Below are 21,593 nucleotides of genomic sequence, written 5' to 3'. Positions count from 1 at the left end.
TTTATTAAATATTTACATGCCATAAAAATTAATTGAAAATGACCCAAGAAAGTGCAAAATCACTTGATAACTGGTTTTCTACACTTGGTTTGGTTGAGAAACGCGTATGAGCAAATAGAAGGTATCTAAGTACTTACTTGCACTGAACAGTTCTGAGAGCGAGAAGAAATTCTGTAACTCTGAAGACTTTTATATCTTGTTCATAGATTTCTTTAAAATGTATACTTTAAAGGTAAATCATACAATTACACTTGTTTGGCAAAGCGTAAACTTCTGAACATTTGGGAAGAAATCACATGTAACAGCATTCACTTCAATGCAATTGAATGCTATAAATGCAAAAAAATAAACGTATCCTTCAAAATAGTGGTTCTCAAACTTGAACATGCATCTAATTTCCTGGGGGAAATGACTGAAGCTACAGACGGCTGGCCACCCTCCAGCATCTCTGACAAGTCTCCAGGTACTGCTGATGCTCTCGGTCCAGGCACCACACTCTGAGGACCACCGCATTAAGACACAGTCCGGAGGTCAAACTAATAATCAGTGCCCAGATGCTGCTTTTTCTAATGGTAAGTAAATAAAAGAACATTTCAGGTACAGAATCACCAAACTTTATATTTTTAGACTCTTGACGTGTCCTACTTAAATAAGTTGTTCATCTTGGCTCAAAATGAGTCCCATGAGTTCAAAAGACAGAACCACAGTCCAGTCCAGTACTGGTTAATCTATGACTACATGAAAACATTTACTTACAAAATACACAGCAACTATTAGGGTACATGGACCTTGTTCCTATCTCCTCCATGCTTCTTCCCTTCAGAAAACCCAGTATTCTGGAGAGTACTATACCCAGAACGAGAATGTGACCGATCATGAATGTCAAGATAGCTATCACAGCGAATGCCATACTTAAGACTCTGATTCAGGAACCTCTTCGTCAGGGCAGCAGTAATATTCCACGAAACATATCTGTCCATCTTCATTCCTAATCATATACTGTAATGAGAGGAATCCTCGGTTATCTGTTCGAATAGACACCTTACAAGATAGGACTAATGCCTTTGTAGAGGGTTTCAGTAAAGAAATCTTGTATCTGTAGAGGAGTAAATAAAAAGCTGTTGTTATTTCGACACACTTAAAGCAGTGCTCCTAACTCCAAGTGAAGGACAAAAATGATCCCAGAACTAACAAGCAGTAAATGTAAGAATGAAATCAAATTACTTGTCCAATTTGCTAATATTTTTCATTTTAAAAATGTCATCCACTCTCACAACCCCAAATCCTCTAGCACCCTACTATTTATAGCTTTAGAATGTTATACATGTAGCAACAAACTGAAAGTTTTAACATTTATTTAATAGATACATGACATAAACCTCACCTTCCTGATTAATATATTAAGAACTGACCTGTTGACCTGGGTCTGATTACATTGAAATGATTCCATCAAATCAGAATCTTTGGGATAATCAAGGTGGGAGCTTCCTGCATTCCCAAAAGTAGATAACCTACAGTAAAAAAAAAAAAAAAAAAAAAAAAAAAAATGAGCAACTCATTTATTCACTGGTCCAACAATAAGCCACATTAGGATCCCAATAAAGACACTTCCTTGAAAAGCTAATCGGCAGAGTGAAACAGATATGTAAACAAATGCTGACAATACATTGTAACACTTAACAGTAATAAAGATTCCTCCAGGATGAGGTGGGAGTACAGGGGAATTAGCAACTAATAAACAGCTTTGGAAAATATCAATCACAAAAGGAATCCAGGGGTGTTTGCCTCAATTTTCATTGCCTTAATTCTACTCTGATACTCACTTTTCCACATCCTTAAATCAGAAATAGAGGCGCCTAGGTGGCTCAGTCGGTTAAGCATCTTGATTGCGGTTCAGGTCATGATCTCGTGGTTCGTGAGATAGAGCCCTGAGTCAGGCTCTGTGCTGACAGCACAACACCTGCTTGGGATTTTCGCTCTCCCTCTGTCTCTGCCCCTCCCCCACACTCTCTTTCTCTCTCAAAATGAATAAACATTAAAAAAGAAATAATATAAAAGGACAAGAGAGTTGAAGAGTGATGGAAGGCTCTGATCTACTTCATCTGCAAGCCGGGGTCCTGTTCCCTCTCTACTGCCACAGCCAGAAATTACGGCTCCTCTGTTTTGTTTCTTAGGCTGCTCTTCAGGCTGTTTCATGGCTTTTCTTGCTTGGTGATATCAGCAGTTTGTGTGTAGACAATTTGTAAATGTTTATATGTTTATTTAATCTGCAAGAATCTATTGATCACTTGCTATGGGGTTAACAGGTCGGTAACCGCTACGTGAGCACAGTGACAGAAGACCTACGTGCTTCCCCAGGTTCCATCTTGTTACTCCTCTGATGTAACCTCCTTCTCTGAGGCATCTCATCCATACCCAGCCATGATACTGACTCCCAAATCTAAATTTCCAGTCTAGACCGATCTCCTGAAATTCCTATGCCCAACTACTCCCTAGTATCATAGGTGCCTCAAATTTAACAAATCCAGAAAGAAATTTCAACTCCCAGTTCCCCCCACCAAGTTATTTCCCATACCAGAGGTGAATGATGACACCATGATCCATCCAGTTACTATGCTGAGACATCATTTAAATGGTGGTCCTCTGAAATATACTGTAAAAGTGCCCAGAATTTTAATTCATGTCACTGCTTAGGGTTTGATTTCCATTTTGGTTAACATTTTAACCAATCTTGAGCCAAATTTTTAACTGCCTAATGTCATGATAAGGGCCTTCAGTTCTTCTAGAGTAGATGTAAAAAGAACATCTTATACGTCTCATTCTGTATGTATTTAGCTCCTTTACTCTTTAATATTCTTATGTATTTCAAAAGAGAAGAAATATTTAAATCTTCTCTCCAAATTTATTTTAATTCTGAAAACTTCATAATTTGTTGGTTCAAAATATCAGGAGCAATTTGAGAGTTTCTGATACTATATTCCTGCTGAAAATTGCCCTTCCTTAGGAAGCTTACCTCGACCAATCATCCCTAAGAACTCATGTTCTGTTAAGAATCTGTGCATTATTTTGGTACTTAAATGGCATGCAATTCTGTTCCTTCTATGCTGTTTCACATATCTTCTCTTCAACTTGACTTTAAGCTGTTCCTTTCCAAAGTGCTTAAACAGGGGAATATGCACACAGTAGATGACTGATAGTCAGTGAATGAACCATGTATAGAAAACATCTGCTTCCTTTTGCGTCCTGTACTAACTCGAAAAGAAACAAAAAGAGATCTATATGATACAAACACCTTTTCCAAAAGTTTAAGCCCAAATTTTCCTTATGATGTAACTTGACCTACAACAGTACAATGAAAAGACCATTTAGTTTATGAAGTAAGAGACTGGGCTACTGATCTACAAACCAACACTATGAAGCTTTAAGAACTGAATTCATCTTCCTGGACCTTTAAGTTTCCTGATCTGTAAAAATAAGAGTAAAAGCTCTAAAGATCTGAAAATTCTAGGAACCTGGATAATACAAGTTCTGCATCCTAAGTAAATGTGTAAGTAGGGAGATGGAGCAGACCACATGAGCTATAATTGTGCTGTGTTCAAGCACCTGAAATAAGGCTTGTTGGGAGACATGGTGATCTGTAGGACCTCACTCGTCATATCCAATTCGGAAAATGCTTCACGAAGCCCCTCTGACTGCAGAATAATTTTATTAATAACATTGGTGCTGCAGAAATCAAAATCCAGAGTCTCCTCAGGCTCCTGAGTATTGATTTTACAGACTGTCATCACCCCTCCTTCTTCCAGAAAGAGCATCAAAGGGTAACCATAACCTTGGTAACACATCCGCAGTGCAGTTAAAGTCCCTGCAATGGAAATAAATCAAAGTTTGAGCTTAGCTTTATAGTACAGGTTCAGCTTCTCCTTAAATGATACATGAAACTCCTGAAGATTATTTTATTCTGCCCAATTTTTAGCACATATGTATTTCTTTAGAAGAAAGGATTGTATCTTGGATAACTGATGACAGTTATGTGTAGACAATTCGAAAAATAACTGTAACAAAATGGGGAACCAGAACGAAATATAATGTAACTCTTTGAAATTGTTTTCCAGCTTGCCAAAAACACCTCAGAAACAGCTTACTGATTTTATAGCTTTACGATTTCAGGATGGAGAATCTACATGGACCAATACTGCAAGTAATAGACTTATTGCCAAATAAGCTATGCTATTTCTTAAAGGTTCAACGTGTGCACGCAGCAGTGGACTGCTTTGGTACTGCCTATAGTATAATGTCAGTGTATTCGTTGTGTCAGTGTATTCTATTGGGAGATATTATGTACACTTCCACAAATTTTAAGATCAAATCAGGAAAAAAAGACCGGGTGGTTAATGGTGGTGTGGGTTTTAACACTGCAAACCACTAGAGCAGAGGAGGAATACGACTGGACATCTTAGGCTCCTGTCCCTTACTGGATAGAGAGCCACAGTACAGAAGAGGGTTAGCAGATGCTTTTATGAGAAACCAGCTGGGGAGTGCTGCATTAGAAAAATGGATAATTAGCAATGATAGAATTGTTGGTATAAAATTAAAATACATTTTCTAGAGAACCACAACCTAATTTTCCCTAGATTATCTCCAGATTCCTTTCCTATGAAAGAAAATCATTCTTCTGGTGTTTCCTTATAGTCTTATATCCATAGCAACTGAATTCGCTATTCCTAACAACAACAAAATATATAAATATTTTTAAAAGAAAACATTTCAGAAAATAGACAATTTATGAACAGGGCTTAAGGAAATAAGAGCAAACAAATTTTGAACAGAGTAAATTAGGAAGTCAGGAGCACTGGTTTTCCCTGCCACTGCACTGTGCGAATTCTGAACAAGTTAGGGAAAAGAAGCAATACATGTTTCACATGTTTTCACAATGTTAAATAAAGATAATTAAGACATATTCAGTCTCCTCTTGGCCAGTTCAAATTTAAAATCCCCAAAACTTTGTAAATTAAAAAAAAATTAATGTAAATATTTTTGCAAATATGTAAAGACCCATAGCACACTATTAATATTGCTAGAAAAGTTAGAATCCGTGACTGTGACCAATAAAAAATGAATTTGCAATTTCTAAGATATATTTATTACTTCTATTCTAATGATTTTTCCTGTATTTTCTGATTATTCTGTATAATGCTTTTGTGTCATTATAATGATAATAAAATGGTTCACCTGGCATAGGACTTGATCCAAATATAGATAAACAGTCTAAAAGGACAGTTAAATTTATTCGAAAAGTAACAGACTCTTCCTGAACTATAAACTCTTGAAATATTCCAGCCTGTGAAAAAAAGGAAATATGAAAATGCATATATATTAATGAAAACTCAGAAGGTTCTATAGTTCACTTTATGTTTTAAAAATAATATTATGCTAATTCCATCAAAATTTCTGATTACCAAGAAAAACATCTTAAGCTTTTTCAACTATTATCCTTTAGAATAATACTACTCAGTAGTTAACGGTGTAACAGTGATTTCAGTACCATGCAAAACTTTATGAAGGGTCCTTTATCTAGTTTCTTGGATCTAAACTATCATCCACATGACTCCCTTGTCTCATTTTTATGCCCATCAATAGGGCTAAAGTCATTTGGAAAATAGCCAAACATTTGATAATGCGTAAGTGATACTAGTTTTCAACTTCTTTTGAGGACAGAAAACATATCTATCCCCCTATACCTGACATCACACTGTGCATTTAGGTGTTCAAAAAACGCTGGATTAATTCTGAAATGCTATCTGAACCACAAAAATATTACTTTGTAAGAATAAACATTTTATTATCACCAATAAAAGGGAAAAGCGAAGTAGTGGCCAAGAGCATATACTCTGGAAACAAATGTCTGGGCTCTCAGCTCAGCTCAGCGACTTGCCAACTCTGGAACTGATGGCAAATCACTTAAACTGTGCCTCAGTTTCCACACACATAAAATGGGGATAATAACAGAACCTACCTGATAGGACTACTGTATTAAATGAGTTAAATATCTAAAACAGTGTAGTGCCTGGCTCATAGTTTAGCTTAGCAAAATTTAGACACTATTATTACTAACCATTATCTCTATAAAACAAGAGAATTTGCCAGGAGAAAGAATTCAAATACACTGTTCTCTAACTTAAATGATGTCTATTAAGCCCTGTGGTATTCATTAAACTGGGTGAATTATATCGTATGTCACAGGCTTAAAGATACCTGTTTGCATACCTGAATAAAAGCATTTGCTTGCACACACTTTGCATTTTCCACTGTAACCTTGATTCCATTTTTAGTAGCGAAACAGGTAGCGTGTTCTCGGAAATGAATAGCCTTCAAGACAGTGGAGAGATTCCTAACGTTGTCAAGGCTGGCCACTAAGCTGTAATCATTCTCATCTTGGATCTGTGGAGTTAGGAGGGGCATGTCCACTGCACATCTGGCCCCAAGGGACGTTCCCGGTGCCGACACCTGCTGCTGCGGATCGCGAAACACCCGAGGAGACTCGACAATAAAACTCCGGATCAATGCCCGCAAGGCTCGCGAAGTCAACCTGCGCTGAGGCGAGGTGGAAGAGGCCTGGGTATTAAACTCCGCCGGACAGGGACTGGACCCCCCTCGGTCACTGCAACTCTCTGTAACTCTGGGGGAAATTACACCTGTCTCTACGCTACGGTTTCCTCGTCTTTAGTAAGGGGCCAGTAACACAGGAAAAGTTGTGAACAGAGGCAACAGGCAACTACCACGGTAGTTCTACTTGAGGCCAGTTTCGCCACGCCAAGCTGGGGCTGCGTGTCCCCGCAGAGTCGGGTTTGAGCTGTCCGGCGCCCCCAACCTTGCCCCAACAGAAAAGGCGATGGGGGGGGGGGCGGGCCCCAGTTTCTCGGAAGATCCTCCGGCCCCTGAGGCGCGGAAACCTTACCTTTGTGGCGGGGTCCGGGCGTCCGACAGCCCTTCGCAGCCAGGGTGAAGCGAGCCGCGCTTCCCGAGTAGGTGTGGAGGGAGTAGAGCGGCTCCCGCCACTCTTTTCAGACCAGACAGCCACTACGGCCACCGTCACCACAGAGCTAGAGGTGGCCTAGAGAGGCGCGAGTGCGTTACGAGAAACCGGAAAGAGGTACCATAGAGCCGGGGGACTGCAGAGCCGAACGCACGGTATCATAGAGATCGGAAAGGGGAGCGAGCGGCGGAGCCGGAAGGAAAGCCGAGACCGAAGGAGATCGGGCAAGATGGCGGCGACCAAGAGGAAGAGGCGTGGAGGCTTGGCTGTTCAGGCGAAAAAACCAAAAAGGAACGAGAAAGATGCCAAGCAGCCAGCCAAGCTGCGCGACGTGGCAGAAGAGACGAAGGAAGAGGAGAGAGACCGTATTCCAGGCCCCGTTTGCAAGGTAGAGGAAGCTTGCCTCCTGGCTGCACCTGCAGCTGCGGCTCTGCGCGCCGTCCCTGGGGCTGTCTACCTGACGAGAGCCCTGCTGATTTCGGAGTTGCCTGTCTGTGAGGCGAGCTCGGTCTCAGCTCACCTCCCAGTCGGACAGGGCACCGCGCTTACAGCTAGCTCTCATGCACGTGGCCGCCCTCCGGGAGGCGGCCGGCTGGGGAAGTGGGTGGCCTTCGGAACACTTAACCCGTTCTTAGGAGGCGACTTACGGGGTACTCAGTCTCAGTATTCTCTTCTAGTAACTCCATTTCCCCCCTTGCGGGTGGTATTACTTTTCCTTAAAGTTATTTCTCACTTTTGAGTATATTTATTCCAGTGGTTAGGATTCCCTCATTCTGCGTTAGTTACTGTCCGTCGGAGATCCTGAAGCTTGTTATGCGGTCCTTTGAAGAGTTCATGTCCTTGGGATATTGACTTTGACTTCTGTGATCAAGTCTTTAACTTTTAAGGGATGATGAAAACTAGACTGGATACAATGAATTTTTCTTTGCATTCAAATTTGTAATATGTCAGGCGTGCACGAAGCTAATATGTTAGCTTTGGGGTTGCTAAATTAGAATGTGACTCCTTTCTGAAGTGTTGGGAGTTTAGAGAGAAACTAATTCATGGAAGTCCATGGTTTGTGTTCAGAAGACGGTGAACACAAGTTGTTGGGCCTAACTTCCATTCCTTAAGCTAGATCGAATACTGTGGAGACAAAGATGGTCTTTGATTTATTCCTGTTTTGATTGTGTCTACTTTCCTAACCCTTAGCTTACTACTCTAGCAGGTAGTAGGTGATAAATGACCACATACGGTGGTGGCAAGCGCTAGGAAAGGAGTTAGCTTTGAGGGATAAAAAACGAATTTAAATTCTAGCCCTGCAGTTAACTCATGGCTTCATTTTGAGCTTTCTCATCTGTAAATTAAGAGGAAGAAAATGTGTTTTACTTTTCGTGAAGAATAAGATGGACTTCTAGAAGATGTTCAGTAAACGTTAATGCTGTCACTCTCCTTCAGTTGGAAAGAAATATGGTAGTTATCTATGATCTGAGCCATAATATGAAAAATTGTATGGAAGTGCTTAAGATAGAGGTTGCTTTTACTCTAGAACAGCGAGGTCGTGAAGGATTTAGCCCTTGAGCTGGATCTCAAAGTGAAGGCACAATTTCAATATTCGATATTCAAAAATGAATGATCAAAGGCAGTGAAATGGAGGGAAAATGCTGAAAATTAAAAAAAAAAAGCCAAATTAACTGAAAGGTAGGGTTGATTTGGGGCATAGTGAGGTAAAAAGTATATTTTATAATCTAGTGTTATAGCGATGTCATTTTGGAGTTTGATTAGAACATCCAGGGAGGTTAAGGATGTGATCGAACCAGTGCTTTAAAAAGATTAAGCTGTTGTTATAGTTCCCCCGCATCTATTGGAGAAACCCCTGTCTGGAAAGGCTAGCATTTAGGGGATTTAAGGTGATAAGGCTCTGTTGAGAATATGACGCTCAGGACACTGAAGCAATCTGCTTAAGGTCGCACAGTAGTGGCTCTACTTACAATACACACATTTTTGGTGTGTTTTTCAATACTTCTACGTTAATTCTCTGTAACCTAAGGGATGTCTTTGTGATAAAAGTGTTAAACTCAAAAAAAAAAAAAGATGATAAGGATCTGAATGAGGGTACTGTGAAAGGGAAGGGATTAAGAGTTGTTGCAAGGAAAAATTGACAGCATTTAGAAGTGCTTATGATATAGGATAATAGGGCAAATGGACAATTTAAAGCTTGGGGGATGGAAATGATGGTGGCATCATCAGAAAAATAAACAAGAAATTTACTGTATTTAAGGTTTAGTATTCCTAGAGTTGAACTTGAGGTATTAAGTCAAATACTTGGATTACTAGGAGTGGGGAGAGTTACTTACCTTTCCATAGATTTGACGATTGAAGCTATGGAATGATTATGAGCACTCTGTCCTGGAGAGAACAAAAATAAAAAGAGGGCTAGGAATCTTTAGAGTCAGGAGGAGGAATTGGAGAGATGGAAGAAGAAAAACCAAAAATGAAGAAAGTCAGAGAGCGTTTCTGGGAGGCAGCCATGGTCAGTGAATACCACTGAGAGATGGTCAGGATTGTTTGGTCTGCCACCTGGAAGCTTTTTATGAATGTTATTGTGTCTCTCTACTTACCATATATAACTTTCTTTGTTGTTTTTTTAGGAGTTAACTTTTCCATTGGCTGTATTCTTTTATTAGAACCAAGAGCTACCTTTAGCTTGTTTCTTTAGATAGAGGATCCAAATTTTGTCTGTTAGATAAAACAGGGACATTTGAGTTTCCTTTTTTTTGCCTCATCACATGATGCCCTGATGCTTTGCCACTTCTGTCTTATATGACAGATAGTTGTGGTTCTCTAAGGATTTCATGCTGTTCTTGCCTCCATGTCTTTACTGATTTGCTTGCTTGTTGACTGTCTTCTCACATAAGAACAGTGCCTGACTCCTGGTCAGAACCTAGTAAATATTAAGTTAATACTAAAGTTCTCTTGTGAAAGAAATATTGACTAGAGTTCATTCTGCTTTCAGCAGTGGAAAGATTCTCTAGTGAAACATCTGTCTGAATTACATGGGAGAGAGGCAGAATTAAGCATGTAGTATGGATACATTAGAGGATAGTAGAGTACTTAAAAACTGGATACTTTTAAAACTATCTTTGAAAAAACAAACAAGGTACGTTCAGTGTGAGATTTAAAAATCTTCACATTTTCTTTTTCTTTAGGGCAAGTGGAAAAATAAGGAACGGATTCTTATCTTTTCTTCTAGAGGAATAAATTTCAGAACAAGACATTTAATGCAAGACTTGAGAATGTTGATGCCTCATTCTAAAGCAGGTGCCTTTATATCCTACATTTTAAAAGTTCTTATATGTTTATGTATTTTTATTTTCAATCATTGTTCAACCTTGTCATTTGTTCAGCTTTATTAGGTAAAGAACTACGTCGCCTCAGAAGTTCATCTTTTCAATAATGGGATTTTTCCAATTAACATTTTGTTAGAAATTCTTTGCAAAATTCGTTAAACATTCCCTTCACTTTCTTAGATATCCTGCTATTAATTATCAAAACATTTTTCGAGGATCCTTCATTGTAATGCTCTCAGAGCTTACAAGCTGGTTTGTCCTTCTAAATAATTCAGGACTGCCATGTATTGCTATCTGCATTTTTTTCTAACTGTTCTTGGGATTCCTGGGTGGCCCAGTTGGTTAAGCCAACTCTCTTAAGCCAACAATCTGGCTCTTGGTTTTGGCTGTTGGATCGATTCCCATGTCCAACTCTGCGCTGGCAGAGCGGAGCCTGCTTGCAATTCTCTCTCTCCCCCTATCTTTCTCTGTGCCACCCCTGCCCACTCTCTCTCTCTCTCTCTCTCTCTCTCTCTCTCTCAAAAATAAATAAATAAACTTAAAAAAAAAAACTGTTCTGATTAAAAAGTTAATGGACTGGAGTAGGATTTGAAGCACCTTTAATTTGGGGCTCAGCCTACTTCTAAATGCCAAGATACTCTTTTTGGCAATGATGTATCCTGCAGTCAAGTGAAGTTTTAAGCTTAGAAGTGTGGCAGTACCAGGGTGCCTGGGTGGCTCAGTCGGTTAAGCATCCAGCTTTGGCTCAGGTTATCATCTCATGGTTTGTGAATTTGAGCCCCATGTTGGGCTCAGTACTGACAGCTTGGAGCCTGGAGCCTGCTTCAGATTCTGTGTTTCCCTCTCTCTCTGTGCCTTCCCCGCTCACAACTGTCTCTCTCTCTCTCTCTCTCTCTCAAAAATAAAACCATTAAAAAAATTTTTTTTTTAATTAATAAAATCTCTTAAACTGACGATTGTAAAAACAGTACTTTTTTAGAAAGAATGCGATTTGTTTGAATTAGCTTTGAAATCTTATTTACTTAATTTTTTCTTTTTATAGATACGAAAATGGATCGTAAAGACAAGTTATTTGTGATTAATGAGGTAATTTTAGATAGTAATTCAAGTAAAATATTCTAGGAACACTAGGAACAATATTTTAGAACACTAAAGATAGTTCATTTAAAGAATAAATCTGTTATTCAGTGACTTTTAAATTGTTTTGTAAAAGATACTCAAATTTTATTAACTCTTCAAAAATCTGCCTTACAAATTTTTATATACTCACTGTCTATATCTCACAGTTTAGTGCTTCACTATATATATTTCTTAATCATTCTTATATTTGTCTTATCTCACCAAACATACTGAAATTTCTGGAGGACAAGGATTTTAACTTATCCTTTTTTTTCTTATCATGTACAGTACAGTGCTAAATTCACAGTAAGTGCTTGTTAAAAAAAACTGTCAACATGTACAAAGTAAATTAAAAATTCATTAATTATTTTTAAAACCACACATTTTAAAAATGTATTTTGCCAGTATTAAAAGTGAAACACGTGGTATTTGCTCTTAAGATACTGTAAGTTAATAATAGGTTACTTTTCCAAGTATTGTTGAAGATACTGAGCTTAAGTTTTTAAGCAAATTTTTTAAGATTTAGAAGTGTTTTCAGATAATTTTCTTTTCCTATCAGAAAGGCTTATTTAGCACAGATATTTGAACCTCTGCTATATATTCTAGTGCATTATTCTAGTACTGTGGAAACTGTTTAACAAAACAACACCACTGTGTCCATTGGGGCTCACATTCTAATGGGGGATTCAGTTTATGAACAAGTATAATTTCAAGTGAAGATAGATGAAAAAAAACAGCGTATGAAAAAAAACAGTTTCCAGTAACTGAGGCTTGACTAGAAAACAACCAACTTAGTGTTATTGTTCTAAGACCAATAAGAAACAAAAGCATTGGACCTATCACTTTAAGTTGTTAGGTTAAAAGTCTCAAGTAGTTGAGAGTTGATGCATATATATTGATTTATGAATATTACAGTAATATAAACCTTCAGGATGTTGAAGTTTAATTCAACTTGAAATAGGTTTTCTGTATTTCTCCCTTTCACTAGTCCCTTAGTGACTTTGCAAAACTGAGTACAGATGAGGAAAAAAAATCTTAAATTTCTTGAGCTTCAAATCAAAACGCTGAAGAGTTAAAAATAAAAATAACTAGGGGCGCCTGGGTGGCTCAGTTGGTTAAACGTTCCAAATGCAGCTTAGGTCATGATCTCACGGTTTGAGTTCGAGCCCCACTTCGGGCTCTGTGCTGACAGCACAGAGCCTGGAGCCTGCTTCAGATTCTATGTCTCCTCTTTCTCTCTGCCCCTATCCCGCTCTCACTCTGTTTCTCTCTCAAAAATAAAAACATTTAAAAAAATTAGAATAACCATCATAGGGGTCCCTGGGTGGCTCAGTGTCTGACTCTTGATTTCGGCTCAGGTCACGATCCCAGGGTTGTGAGATCCAGCCCCACATCAGGTTCTGTGCCGAGCTGGAGCATGCTTAAGATTGTCACTCTCTCTCTCCCTATGCCCCTCTCCCCCACACATGCACTCTTTCTCTCTCTCTCTCAAGTAAAAAAATAATAATAAAAATAGCCCTTATAAAGGATGTATTTGGTTCTTTAAGGACCATATTTTCCTAAGATCACTGAGCTGATTGTAGTGTGCTTTATCCCTAGGGCATCTTTTTTTTTTTTTTTTTTTTTTTTTTTTTTTTTTTTTCACTTTTTGTAGGCTGTAGCTGGGAGTATGGTCGGAAGAACAGGTTGCCAGTAAGCAGAGAAGAGGCCAAAGTATCTAGTTTACCTTAGGCAGAATACCTAAGAGGAACTTTAAATGGTGTTTTGGTGAATTTACCTAGATTTAGACATTTGTAGCCTATTAATCTGCTTAAGTTTTTTGGAGGAGTCTAGATATTAATTGTATTGAATTGCTTTGGTTCTCATTTTTATTGTCTATTTCATTTTTCTATACTTTGTTTAGGTTTGTGAAATGAAAAACTGCAATAAATGTATCTATTTTGAAGCTAAGAAAAAACAGGATCTCTATATGTGGTAAGGGTATATATTAAGTAAGATTTTGGTGGAACTGTTCTTGTAAATGGATTATTTGCATCTCTTAGGTTATATATCTCTTTCAGTCTTTTATATAAAAAGACTGGGCCAGGGGATGAAGCAAACTCATTGATTTCACAAAAGTCAAAACTTTTAACTTTTTTTTTTTTTTCAACGTTTTTTATTTATTTTTGGGACAGAGAGAGACAGAGCATGAACGGGGAAGGGTCAGAGAGAGAGGGAGACACAGAATCGGAAACAGGCTCCAGGCTCCGAGCCATCAGCCCAGAGCCTGACACGGGGCTCGAACTCACGGACCGCGAGATCGTGACCTGGCTGAAGTCGGACGCTTAACCGACTGCGCTACCCAGGCGCCCCAAAAGTCAAAACTTTTAAAGAAAATTAAATGTGTGGATATTACAAGCATGTTACGGTGTTTTTTAAACCATGAGGTAGTAAGAATTTACCACATTCTAAATTCTAATTAGTTGAAAAAACTGCATATTTTTCAGGCTTTCAAATTCACCTCATGGACCATCTGCTAAATTCCTCGTTCAAAATAGTAAGTTGACTCCATTTTAAGATTTCTTTTAATGACAAAATTGAAAATGTTCTTTTAGGATAATTGTGCTAAACTTATAACTGTTTTTATTGTTATAATTTTTCTAGTTCATACCCTAGCTGAACTAAAGATGACTGGAAACTGTTTGAAAGGTTCTCGGCCCCTTTTGTCTTTTGACCCTGTAAGTATCTCTAGTGTATGAGGTCTAATTTTCTTACTTTGCATGGTTGTTTTTTAGTGGATATAGTTGTGTAATTGAGTTAAAATTTTTTAAAAATCCACAATTTTAAACAAAACACTGTTGTCAAATAATATGTTCACTTTATTTTTTTAATAGGCTTTTGATGAATTACCGCATTATGCTCTGTTAAAAGAACTCTTAATTCAGGTAACTATCTTTTCTAGAAAGTATTTTTAGTAATATAAATGAGTATCTCCTTTGGACTTTTTGTTAATTTAGCTATCTAAAACATACATGGAATGTGGCAGAATAAGAAACTGACATATCATTTATTTTTATCTTTACTAGATCTTTAGTACACCACGGTATCATCCCAAAAGCCAGCCATTTGTGGACCATGTGTTTACTTTCACCATTTTGGATAATAGGATATGGTTTCGGAACTTTCAGGTTAGCTTTAATTAATTTTTAGTTATACTTTGAAATGAAGTAGGATATATAATGTTTGTGAAAATGTAAATAATAATTCGTTTTGTTTTAAATAGCTTTTTGCCCCCACAGACTTGTAGCAATTAACTACTGTCTCATACTTCTCTACACGGCTATCAGTTGTTACGGAGTAAGGTTTTTCTAACAAGCAACTATATATTCAGTAAAATATAAGTTTCTCTCCAGAGGTTGGAATCTGGGGGTAGAGGGTGTTAAGACTTCGAAAAACATGATCCCTGTCGAATTCATTCAATGAGAACTATAAGATGAATCATACAGTGTTTTAGGAGAGGTGATTCTGGAAATCTTGAAGCAGGAGTTTGGCAGGATGGTAAGTCTGCAGAAAAGTGGAGAGGTAGAAAGAAAAGCAAGACCATTTCAGACAGCATTGAAAGTAACCTAGGCTGTTTTTTGGACACCTGGGTCGTTCAGTCAGTTGAGCGTCCGACTTCGGCTCAGGTCATGATTTCCCAGTTTGAACCCCGCATCCAGCTCACTGCTGTCAGCCTGTCAGCACAGAGCCCACTTCAGATCCTGTCTCCCCACCCTTCTCTCTGACCCTCCGCTTGCTTACTCTTTCTCTTAAAATGTAAAAAACATTAAAAACCAGTTATCTGGTTGGCTCAGTCGGTTATGCATCTGACTTTGGCTCAGGTCATGATCTCACGGATCATGAGTTTGAGCCCCACATTGGGCTTGCTGTTACAAGCGCAGATCCTGCTTCAGACCCTCTCTGCCCTCCCTGCTCCTGTGCTCTCTTTCTCAAAAAAAATTTTGTTTTTATTTTCATTAATTTTTAAGTTTTTTTAAATGTTTATTTATTACATAGAGACACACAGAGAGACAGAGACACAGGATCCCAAGCAGGCTTCAGGCTCTGAGCTGTCAGCAGAATGCTCAACGTGGGGGTTCCAACTCATGAGCCATGAGATCCTGAGCTGATGTTGGATGTTTAACCAACTGAGCCACCCGGGTACCCCTAAAAAAAAAAAAAAAAAAAAAGTAAAAACCTAGGCTGTTTTCTGCATTGTTGTTCTAACAAACTTATCCCTGTAACCTCTGAGGACAGACATACCTGAACCAACACTGTTAGTATTTGTAGCTCAGAAGTTGCCCCTTAATTTGACAATCAGCAGCCATTCAAAAATAAATTTGGACATGTATCCTTTTATAAACCTCTTAATCTAATTTGAATTAGACGTATAAATACAATTTAGGGGTTGGCTTAAATTGTAAAAGGCTTCCCCCATACGGTGCTTTAATACATTTTGTTATAGTGGTCGCAATTTTAAACATTCATTTAACCACAGTTTTTCAAGAATACGTGCATTGTGAGAAGCCAGGTAAAGACCAAATTGAAATTACTCAATTTTAAAAGAACACACTGAAAAAAATGTAAGTATTTTCCCATGACGATTACCAGTACCTAGTAATATATTTCAGAAAATACTGATAATTTGGCTACGTTTTCACTTCCACCTTAATTGGCTTTCACTTCTTTTAGGCATATTTGTAATGAGGTTAGAGCCAGGGTAACTTTTAGGAATAGTATATCCAAACCAAAATGAAGTATTTCCTTTGTATTAAAGATCATAGAAGAAGATGCAGCTCTTGTAGAAATAGGACCTCGGTTCGTCTTAAATCTGATAAAGATTTTCCAGGGAAGTTTTGGAGGACCAACTCTATATGAAAATCCTCACTACCAGTCCCCAAACATGGTAAGCTATTTTTATTGTTTAGTGGTTCCTCAGTGCCCAGGGAACTCTGGCCAAAGTAATTCTGTCAAGTGATTTCTGTTAAACCATGAAACTTAATTTGTTTTTTGCTGCATACAGCCTTGCAGATTACTACTTTTTTTAATGACATGAGTGAAGGGGAAAATACGATTCATAAGTGAATGTCCTCACCGTATATGTTTATTTTTAGTTTGAAAATATCTGATGATATTTTTTTGTTTTTTAGCATCGGCGTGTCATAAGATCCATCACAGCTGCAAAATACAAAGAGAAACAACAGGTGAAAGATGCACAGAAAATGAAAAAGAAGGAACCAAAGACTGTTCTTCCACACGATCCCACTGCAGATGTTTTTGTTATACCAGCTGAGGAAAAGCCAATAGAAATACAGTGGGTAAAACCAGAGCCAAAAGTTGATTTGAAAGCAAGAAAGAAAAGAATTTACAAAAGGCAAAGAAAAATGAAACAGAAGATGAACAGTGGGAATACAAAATGAATCAGTGGATAACTAACTTTTCAGTAATTTTGTATTTATTTTGTATTCAACATGTAAATACTTTTATTATCCAGGACTACCTTATATCTTATTAGTGTGGCATGTAAGACAAAGAAAAATCAAAATTTGTGGCTTCAGTGGTGTGTGTGTGTGTTTTTTTTCCTAAATATCCCCAGAACTCATCAGTTAATTCCTGGGGTTTTTTTCAAAGCTTATTTGGTATTACTAAAAATTTAGCACACTTAAGGTTTAGGCCTGCTGTCTTGGATTAAAATTTGGGGGTTAACAAAGCTGAAATTGAAACAGATTTATTGGGTCGTTATTACTTGTAAAACAATGCATTAGGCACTTTGAGAGCTTAGTTTTAGATGGTAAAGTGCAGGTAAGGAAAGCATCTTAACTGAAGTTGGAGTCACCGAGTCCCCAATTAATGAGGTGTTGGAAAAGCCAATCTCTGATCTTGTTTTCTCACCTCAAGAAAGAATACAATTAAAATTCTTAGATTTTGAGAATCAAATGGGTTAATACATGTGTTGAAAGTATTTTGTGGATTAGAGATTTAATTTAGAAGCAGTGGGTATAAATTACTTAATAAATTAACAGGAAGAAAAATGGAACGAACAGTAGTTAGAGGGCAGCAGAACATCTAAGTTTCTCCCCTTATGAAAGAGCTGTTTGACCATCCTGCAACATTAAGACCTTGTGGTTCCCCTAAATACTGTACTTCACCAAGTTTAGTGTTCATTTATTTACTTTTACCCTTGACAACAGGGAAAATTTTTTGTTTATTTGGTAGGTTAAAAAAAATACCTTTTTTTTGGCTGGGTATTGGTTTTTATTTTGTGACTAACCTTGTTTTTGTGTGGTAGTTCTCTTTTACTAATTTGTCAAAGGTTACACAGCAAGGTTATCCTAGACATCTTTCCTAGTTCCTCACTTGTATTTTAATTTTGTTCTGTATTTTAAATCTAGGCAGAACAGTTTTCCACTATATTTCATTTTTTAATTATCTTCAAAGAAACGTCTTGAATGTGCAATTAGGCTACTTTATTTTGAAATAGTCTAAATTAGGCTATCTTGAAATCTAAATCAAACAGGTAATTCAGAGGTTCACATTTTTTTGTTAATTTATTTTGAGAGAGAGAGGGAGAGAGGATCCCAGGCAGGCTCCAGGCTGTCAGCGCAGAGCCCAGTGTTGGGCTCGAACCCACAAACTGTGAGATCAAGAGTCAGCTGTTTGACCCAGGTGCCCCCCAGAGGTTCAGTTTAAATACTTGTGTGTGGTTAATGAAGGCTAAATCTGGTTAAGTGCAGGGGGGAGGGGGGGAGGTAGCTTATTTATTTAGGCAATTAAATATATCCCAGGATGAAAAGAAGTTGTATTCATGATTTGAATTTAAACACCCATATCCTAATAAATTAATTATAGGTTATAAGAAAAACTGGCTCAACAAGTTAGGAGTTTGAGTGAAGACCCAAATTTTTAACACTTTGGGAGGTGTTTTAGAGTTGTAGTGGAATTTCCATTTAACAATTTTGATTATCAGTTTCTACATATTTTCCTATCCCAAATTACCTTTCACAGTCATTTATGTGGGTGCCTCATTTGAATGAGAATTCCTCTTTCAAGTCCTGTTCATTTAGAAGTCAACTTACATAATAAAGGTAATCCTTTAAACAAATTTATATCCAGTGTAATTGTCTTCACATCTCTATACAATATTACAGGAAAAACATCCCTCTTCTTTCAGGAGAAAGGCAAATGACTGGCAGGTTGTAAGCAAAACCAGATGTAGTCGGAGGAAGAAAAAAGTTTTGTGTCAATTTTTGTCTCCTTGCCCCCAGTCCCATTCTCCAAAGGGGAAAGTTTCCATTTTTCCCTGTAATGAAACTCTTCAATCCCTCTCCATTGCCAGTTTACAAACTAAGGCTGTATAGTATCTTCCTTCTTTGAAAAAGAGGAGTATGAATTTTGAGTGTGAGTTGGTTGGACTGTGTGGGGAAAATGAGGTTTAGGGTTGGCTTGTTTTGATAAGGTGCAGGGGGCAGGCTATTAAGCAAGGGACAACCTTGTACAATAGATCTTAGCAATAGAGCCACCCCCTTCTCTAACTGTACATGGTTGACAAAATCTACGCCTAACAACTGATGTACGTAAACATTCCACATTACAATGAAATGTTGGTGTATATATTTCACCAATATATTTTAATGACAAATAGGATACTATTTTGACACCTCAAATTGGAGCAGTTGTACAGATCGTCCGTCCTGTAATAGTGTACCGGTCGGATTAACAAAAATTGGTTAAATACGATCCCTTAACTGCATTCTTTACCAATCTTGGAAATGTAGGGTGAGAAGCCAGAATGTTAGGATTAAAGAGTGATGGATGGATGGGTCAGCACAATTTTATCCATACTGGTGGTAAAACATTTGGTGTGTTACTTAAATGTCTTGGTGCTCTCTCACATTGTTCCAGTTTAAGGCTTATATTTACTGTTATTTCTCTGCATGTGGGTCAGGATGAACAGTGTTAGAGATTGCGATAACTGGCAGCTGAAAAAGAGAATTGAAGAGTTAAAAAACCTGGTGTTCCATCCAACTGAATCCAGCCATTGATTAGTTGGGGAGGCCCGAGCAAGTCACTCGACTACTTCGAGCCCGGGTTGCCTCATCTGTAAAAACAGGCTCTGCTGAGAAATTATCTTCAGAAAACAAGATGTTTTCCAGAATCCCATCAGACTCCTGTCAGCCCTCAGGTGGGCTGCCCAGTAGGTGCACCTTACACTGACCGCCTTCTGTGCCCCTCACAATGACGCCTACCGTGACCCCGCCTCCCACCTGCAGGCGGCCCCGCCTTCATCCTGCCGCGGCCCCGCCTCGCACCTGCCGTGGCCCTGCCTCCATCCGGCCGCGGCTCCGCCTCCCACCCGCCGTGGCCCCGCCTCCCTCTCGCGTAGCTTTTCCCGGAACCGAGCCCTCCCCCCGCCCATGCGGAGCCGCGGCCGCCGGCACCGCCCCCTCCTTGCGCCCGCGTGCCGCAGCCCGCGCCGCCTGTCGCCGCCGCGCGCCTCCGCCGTCCGGCGCCGCTGCCGCCGCCGCCGCCGCGCTCGCTGGCTGGCCCGGTGCGGGCGCCGGACCCCCGCCGCCGAAGAGAATCAGCAGCGCCGTCGCCACCACTTCGGCCCGGGCCCGGGCCCCGGCCCCGCCCCGGGCCCCGGCCCCAGCCCCCTGCCCGGTCGGGCGATGAAGTGTCACTACGAGGCGCTAGGGGTGCGGCGCGACGCCAGCGAAGAGGAGCTCAAGAAGGCCTATCGGAAGCTGGCCCTGAAATGGCACCCGGGTAACTACTCTGCAACCGCCGCAGCCCTCGCAAAAGCCCCTCCACCCTTCCCACCCTTCCCACCCTTCTCACCCTTCTCCCCGGAATAACTCCGAGACCCTGGCCAGTCTCGACCTACCGAACCTGTAACTTCCCTCGTCCTGGAGACCGGCCCGGTCCCCACCAGGTGCCCCTGCGCAGTGCTCCTCTCGCTGGGCGTCCGCTCCGCGCCTCAGTGGATGCATCCCTCTACCCTAGGCTTCGCTGGAGCCCCCAGCACCCCGTCCCCTCCCAGGCGCCCCCACCCCACCCGACGCTTCCCGCGAGGCCACCTGATGGGAAGGACAACATTGTACCGACTTCACCCGCTCCTCCCACCCCTTCGCCAACACCACCGAAGGAGGAGTCGTGGGTTCTCTGGCTTGTCCCTTGCTGGAGTCCCGGCCGCTCAGCTAGCTGGATTTTAACTTCATCACGGAGTCCCAGCTACCCACGTGTAATTTATGGACCCTTATTGAAATTTAGACAAACTAGTAAAATGTCTTTTAAATAGCTGTGCCTTTTTTTTTTTTTTCCCTCTCCAAGTAAGCTGTTGAAGTACAAACCCTGTACTCCACTTCGGATGTTCTGCAGATTGAGTTTTAATTGGGTGTCTTCCCTAGTGAAGTTTGTATGTGTACTTAGAAGTATGTTTCCTTTGGATGTTTTATTTGGTGGTAGTTCAGGCCTGTGTGACCTTTGTGAAGTAATCTGATCTTACAGACTGGGAAACTAAGGCTGTAGTCGAATGTCAGCTTTTTGAGGTTTATAAGAGGTTTACACATTAGCACTAATCAGTAAGCGCATTTATAGAGTCTCCAGTACATGCAGGTCACCATAGTAAGATTCTGAAATGCTAAGAGACTTCAAGAGTGTTGCTGGGAAAATATGCCCTACACCAGGAAAAGGCAGCTACAAGTGCAAACCAAACAGCAGAACATACACAATTGGTAGTTGGATTGATAGAACAACTTACAAATGCCCCAGGGATTCAGGGGAGGGAGTTTTCACTGTGTCTTGAGAGGCAGCGAGGCTTCCCGTTGGCACAGAAGCCTGGATTTTAGCTGGATCCTAAAGGAATGGAATTGGGAAAAGTGAACTTAACAGTAGAGGGAAAAGGAAGAGCATCATGGTGGACAGAAGATGGCCCAGGGGATGGTTTGAACGAAGGCAGTGTTTCCTGGAAATCTGAAAATATGGGTTGGGAGAAGAGCTGAAAGAAGGGCCTGGGACTCAGAGTCGGAAGGTAACGTCTGTAGGTGATGGAACAAGAAATCAAGGTATGGGTTTGTTACTTAAAGTGGTAATGA

General features: G+C 39.8%; 3 protein-coding genes across 7 annotated transcripts in view; 2 read left to right on the top strand and 1 right to left on the bottom strand.

Annotated features, from left to right (window-relative positions):
• Positions 1–16: 16 nt before the first annotated feature.
• RAD1 (RAD1 checkpoint DNA exonuclease) lies at positions 17–20,469 on the bottom strand. Of its 4 annotated transcripts, none has more exons than XM_042996681.1 (6): positions 20,384–20,469; positions 6,265–6,591; positions 5,230–5,338; positions 3,604–3,862; positions 1,413–1,511; positions 17–1,096 (listed from the first exon to the last, which is right to left on the bottom strand). In XM_042996681.1, exons 2-6 carry the CDS (start codon positions 6,457–6,459, stop codon positions 913–915), a joined length of 846 nt encoding a protein of 281 aa, XP_042852615.1. In that variant the 5' UTR covers positions 6,460–6,591; positions 20,384–20,469; the 3' UTR covers positions 17–912. The 4 variants fall into 4 exon arrangements, with proteins under 4 accessions (XP_042852615.1, XP_042852624.1, XP_042852613.1 ...); XM_042996690.1 differs by lacking the exon at positions 20,384–20,469 and adding an exon at positions 19,509–19,685 and having other exon boundaries at positions 6,265–6,586; XM_042996679.1 differs by lacking the exon at positions 20,384–20,469 and adding an exon at positions 6,956–7,159.
• BRIX1 (biogenesis of ribosomes BRX1) lies at positions 7,109–17,056 on the top strand. Its single transcript, XM_007097419.3, has 10 exons — positions 7,109–7,421; positions 10,222–10,333; positions 11,405–11,448; positions 13,385–13,455; positions 13,968–14,017; positions 14,125–14,198; positions 14,355–14,405; positions 14,547–14,648; positions 16,277–16,405; positions 16,650–17,056. Exons 1-10 carry the CDS (start codon positions 7,263–7,265, stop codon positions 16,917–16,919), a joined length of 1,062 nt encoding a protein of 353 aa, XP_007097481.1. The 5' UTR covers positions 7,109–7,262; the 3' UTR covers positions 16,920–17,056.
• Positions 20,024–21,593, top strand: part of DNAJC21 (DnaJ heat shock protein family (Hsp40) member C21) — a 34,034-nt gene continuing 32,464 nt past the window's right edge. For both annotated transcript variants that reach the window (XR_006221279.1, XM_042996659.1), the window contains exon 1: positions 20,024–20,265. Coding sequence is in view for 1 of the 2 variants with exons in the window: in XM_042996659.1 (XP_042852593.1) it covers positions 20,169–20,265 (97 nt within the window). In the remaining variant the exon portion in view is untranslated. The remainder of the gene's footprint in view (positions 20,266–21,593) is intronic.

Source organism: Panthera tigris, chromosome A1 (genome assembly GCF_018350195.1).
Source record: "Panthera tigris isolate Pti1 chromosome A1, P.tigris_Pti1_mat1.1, whole genome shotgun sequence".
Taxonomy (NCBI): Eukaryota; Metazoa; Chordata; class Mammalia; order Carnivora; family Felidae; genus Panthera; species Panthera tigris.
This window is presented reverse-complemented; position numbering and strand designations above follow the sequence as displayed.